Source organism: Monodon monoceros, unplaced genomic scaffold, assembly GCF_005190385.1.
Source record: "Monodon monoceros isolate NGI ecotype Baffin Bay Population unplaced genomic scaffold, NGI_Narwhal_1 Super_Scaffold_11, whole genome shotgun sequence".
Lineage (NCBI taxonomy): Eukaryota > Metazoa > Chordata > Mammalia > Artiodactyla > Monodontidae > Monodon > Monodon monoceros.
The window spans coordinates 95,493,725-95,498,964 of record NW_021703767.1 but is presented as its reverse complement, the minus strand read 5'-3'; the positions used below and the strand labels follow the sequence as shown (position 1 = coordinate 95,498,964).

Below are 5,240 nucleotides of genomic sequence, written 5' to 3'. Positions count from 1 at the left end.
GCCCCATCCCATCTGTCTGGATGTGTCTCAGGTTTAACAGGTTATATGTAAACTAGGCAGATTTGTTGAGTCCTAAGACCAGTTCGAAACTTTGTTTTCACAAAAATTACTGATAGCGAATTTAATCCCCAAGGATGTATTTCACACACCAGGCACTGTATCTTTATGGTTAATCTTAGGCGAGAGAAAAATGGCATTGCCAAGCCTTAAATTAAAATGAAAAAATGACCTCAGGAAGCCAGAGCTCTAAACACTTAATATAGAGGAATGAAAAAGAAGATCTGGAAACAGTAATTATTTGAATTTAAATGGCATACATTGGCTATGGGTGGGATATGCAGTTTATTAAAAAAAAAAAAACTAGTTTCAGTTGATCTTTTAAAAAATATTATGTTAAAGCCCAGGGTATCAACCAAGAGGACTTGTCAGGTTCGGTTGTTTTATCTACATTTATCAGGCTCTGGTGCTGCTTGTTCCCTGGGCTGTGAGCCTCCAAGGACAGATGTTACATTTCTTTTTATTCGCATTGCTTAAGACTTGATACATTCTTGATCAGTGTTAGTTTTGCATAAAAATGTGCTTTTGCCTCCTGTTTATAATCCTGAAACATGCCAAGGTGGCACAAACCTCAAGCTTTAAGAAAGAATAGACTTAAACATTAGTTGATGTTCTGGAAAACTTTTGGCATAACTCTAGATCCAGGAGACAGAGAGAGCAAAGAATTTGCTACTGCGCCTCCCTTTCGGGAAATTCTCACAAAGATTTTAGCTTGATCCAAATTGTGCCTTCACATACATGCGTGCACATCTCAAGGCAGTGTTGGAATCCCTGTAACCCAGGACTAGAATGCATAGACCATGTGTTTTTTTTCTTGTTGCAAATGTTCTCTTCCAGCTTGTTTCAGAGAAAATACCTTTAAGAGCCCCTCTATGGCCCAGATTTAGACCTTACCAGATTTTTCTCTGGGCTTCAGTGAAACTACTTTGGGAAATAACAGGAAAAATACACATCTAAAAGTGAGCTACTCCAGAGGAATAAGGTTCAGAAGTGAAATGTGACCTCATGGAATGCAGTTACTAAGTAGCTGTGCTTCAATATTTTTGTTTTCAGAGCAGCACCCACCAATCAAGTGGTTGCATATCTCACAAAACTACAGAATTTATAATTTTAGAAATCTGAAGTAGAGTTTGCAATGTGATCTCAGTGGCTGGGTCACTTCGCCTTGTAAAGCTTTTTTATCTGATCATGAGACAAACAGCCTACTTCTTCAAGGCATACTAGTGCCATGAAATCATGCTCCTACTTTGCCCTCTTTCATCATATCACCAGGAGCTTAGAGTCTGGTATAAGAGAAGGCATGACAGAGAGTTAATTTTTGCCAATGCCCTTCTGGCCTTCACTGCAAGAGATGGTTATTCAGTTTGTTTTTTTTTTCTGGGCATTTAAGTAGAGCTTTGATGGTGCTTCTCACCATATTATTGGGTCTGCATGACCGCTTTATGGTGCGTCTGAAATCTTTGGGGTCATGGTCTCAGAGTCCCTGACCTTTGCTGTGTCCTAAAGTTCTAGTTGGGAGATTGTGAGAACCTTGGCGAAGGACAAGAGGCATGCATCTCCATGAATTTGTTTTTGTGAGATTTCAGGACAAAATGTGGCTTGCTGAGGAAGTGCCACGTGCCACCTAGCCTCAGGGAGCAGCTCTCAGCCCAGCACGCTGAAACAGAGCTTTGCCCTTGTGGTCTCAGGTGGTTGAAATGCTGCCTTGTGCCCACCCCTGCCTGCTTTGGCACATCTCCAGGAGGAGCTGCAGCCTCAGTGTGGTCCAAGAAGTTTACTCCCTGCTTCTTGGGGCCTTAGTAAGAAGCGAAAAGGTTCAACCAGCAAAGCGAAGGCCTGGGAAACGTTTGCTGCCATCAGCTCTGATGGTTGCACCTAAGGTAGAACTTCTTGTAGCTTCTTGTTTAGCTTTTTTGTTTTTGTTTCTTACAAGGGGACCAGCTATGGGACCTGGGTTAAGCCCTTCAACAGAACCATTCTGAAGAGCAGAAGTGGCGAATGACAGGCTATGACTGGGGACTGACTTTGGGGAAGGCTGGGTTTTTGCAATGAGAGCCAAAGACGTTTCCACCTTCTAGCCCACAGGTTAAGTTACTGAAAATGAATCACCATCATTTCTACACATTTCTTGTGTGTTTGCTCCTACTCTGGAGAGTAATCTAACTCATCATTGGCAATCAGGGCCTCTGAGTTCTGTTTGTGTTTGCTTTTGCTCTTCGCCTTGCTGCTCGTCTGGGTGTTTGCCTGTGCATCTGACATCTGCTGGTAATAGAAGCCTTTGTCTTCCGCAGGCCCGCCCCAGTTCTCCTGGCTCTCGCCCTCTGTGGCATAGGAGAAACCTTCTTCCACCGAGAAGGGGTCGTCCACGTCGTAACGCTGGTACGTGCTTTGGTGCAGGGCTTCTTCTCGGGCGCTGATTTCCAGGGTGCTGTTCCAGATGCCGTACCCAAAATAAATGAGCATACCTGTAGGTGGGAGGTGGGGGGAAGCACAAGTGGGATAAGCAGTTGCTTTGGGATCTATGGGTCAAGCAGGGAGCTCACTCTCAGTCGTGAAAGCAGAGCTGGTGCTGGATGTGTTTTCTTTGGTCTATACAGTGTACTGAAAAGACTCGAATTAGATGCTGTTTAAAAATTGGGAGATCTTGCATTAAGCAACCCATATTTACAGCTTCCCCTAAAAAAGTCAGAAGGACTGACAACATTGTACCCACATTCCGATATGGAAACGTTTGGCTGGAGGTGAGAACTGGCTGCCTCTTTAGTTAGGATATGGGCTCTTGAGGTCACCTCAGTCCCCCCCTCCCCTGTTGACATCTAGCTCACTGTACTCATGTAGGTGCTCGCCAGGAATTTGCATTTTCTACTCTGGATTAAATAGTTATGGATCACCAGCGGTGTATTCCCAACCTTCTCATAGCATCTTATTATCCCATACCTGCACTTAGGGACTCCATCTTTTATTTCACCACGTAGCAACATGCCTATATGATCCTATGATTTACTTTGCCATTTTTCACTCACCAAAGTCATGATACATTACTGCCACTCAGCTGTCCACTTTCATCTGTGGACTCTCACAGTGTCTAGTGCATGCCACTGTTTCGGCCCTTAGGGTATCTGTTGTGTGCTTATCTGCACAGGGTGCTTCTGTTTTACAGACTCTGCAGAAAACTGGCACTTAATGTTTGTTGAAGGAATGAATGAGAACTCCTGATACACATGCAGTGTCCAGTGCAACCTTCTCATTCCAAGCGAAGGAAAGAAACCTGCCTTCCTAGTTAATACGTAGCATTAATATGGGCTAATGTTTCATTTCTATTAGAATTTCTAGGAAAAGATATATGAAAATAGCTTGAGAGACCCCATTTTCTACCTTGAAAAGCCCATGAAGGCTCAGGGCCTGGAACGCTGAGAACCGTAGCCTTGGAGGCCATGGGGCATGATGGTTAAGAGTGCGAGGTCTGGGTTCAAATCATGCCTCTATCACTATTAGCTGTGTAACCCTGGACCAGTTACTGAGCCTCTTTGTGCCTCAGCTTTCTCTTCTAGGAAACCATGAGAGTACTGTACCTATACCTTGGGGTTGCTGTGAGGAGGAAACGAGATAAGCAGTGGTTCTCAACCCTGGCTGCACTTGGAGGGTCACCTGGGGGTTTTTGCATAATCCTGATACCTGAGCCTCATCCTCTATAGAGATTCTGATTTAATTGGTCTGCAGTGTGACCCAAGCATAGGTGTTTTTAAAGCTTCCCAGGTGATTCCAGTGGTCAGCCAAGGCTGAGAACCGCTGAGATCAGGAACATTAAAGCTCGTGATGTGGGAATTCCCTGGCGGTCCAGTGGTTAGGACTCGTCACTTTCACTGTCATGGGCCCGGGTTCGATCCCTGGTCAGGGAACTAAGATCCCACAGACTGCGTGGCGTGGCCAGAAAACAAACAAAAAAACAACTCCTGGTGTGCATGCTTCACTGCCAACTTTGGCCATTTTGTGGCCTGGCCGCTGGGGGCCCCTCGGTTATGCACCCTCTTTCCAGGCCCCAACGCCCTCTTCTCGGTGGCACTAGCCTCTTTGACTTTGCTAACCCTGTGGGCATCTGCTGGGCTGTTTGCTTAGAACCACAAGGTGAGGCCTGCTTTCCGCTCTGGTGCTTGAGGTATCCTGCTTCCTTTTGAATTTGCAGTGTGTCTTTTTAAGCTTGGATTTCCCCCCCGCCATCCCCCAGTGAAATCAACTTTCCAGGAGCCAAAGTAAGCAGAGATTTATAGTCCTAATTGGTAATAAATCCTGGAGTTAATCATTTGCAGACGTAGCTATTCTGAAATAGTGACTTCATTTTTTCTGAGCATGGATCTTTACTCTTTCTTGTCTGGGGGTGGGTGTGGCCATGGGGGATAGTTATTATCCTTGTGTAGAACAAGGCACCAAACTGAGGCCTCTCTTAAAAGGGCCAGCATGCTGCTTCTTGGAGAATGCCTCTGTTGGAAGCATGTTTGTTTCAGGAGACTAGGTTTATCGTCAGGCACACACCTCCTCATGCCCAATTTTTTTTTCTTGCTATCTTTTCCCTTAGACATACAGGCAGGTGCCAAAGCTTGTCTTCTCCTTCAGCTTGGTATCTATTACATCAATTCTTTCCTCTTTGATCCCCTTCTCGGATCCTATTTATAAGCATGTTATTTCCCTACTAAACTTAATACCATTTTTTCTTTCCCCCTTTGCCCCTAGCTTCTCTCTTCTGTACTATACGGGTCATCATTCGAGCACTGGTTTGACACCTATTCTGACAAACCTTCCCCTGTCCCCACCAAGTATTGGGGTGTCAGGTAGATCGGTTTATGGGAATTCTCTGGGAGCCTTGGTGTGATTACTCATAGGATCATAGATATTTAGAGCTGGAAAAGAGTCTATGTCATTTACCTATTTGAATACCTTCATTTTACAGATGAAGAAATGGAGGCTGGGAAAGACTGAGTCACAGCAGTAGCATTCCATGAGGATAGAGAGAAGGCTCTAGCTTATTCACCCCTTCACACCCCCTCCACTGCTGCGTTATAGACTGTGCCTAGCGCAAAAATATTTGGTACAAGTTAGGTTCTATCTGGGGAGTGGCTGGGCCTGGAAGGAACATGAGTATGTGTGTGTGTGTGTGTGTGTGTGTGTGTGTGTGTGTGTGTGTGTGT

General features: G+C 45.0%; 1 protein-coding gene across 2 annotated transcripts in view; it reads right to left on the bottom strand.

The window, feature by feature from the left end:
• Window positions 1-1,434: 1,434 nt before the first annotated feature.
• Window positions 1,435-5,240, bottom strand: part of SLC7A14 (solute carrier family 7 member 14) — a 120,632-nt gene continuing 116,826 nt past the window's right edge. For both annotated transcript variants that reach the window (XM_029214893.1, XM_029214894.1), the window contains one exon: window positions 1,435-2,522. In XM_029214893.1, coding sequence (XP_029070726.1) covers window positions 2,200-2,522 — 323 coding nt within the window. In that variant the 3' untranslated portion in view covers window positions 1,435-2,199. The remainder of the gene's footprint in view (window positions 2,523-5,240) is intronic.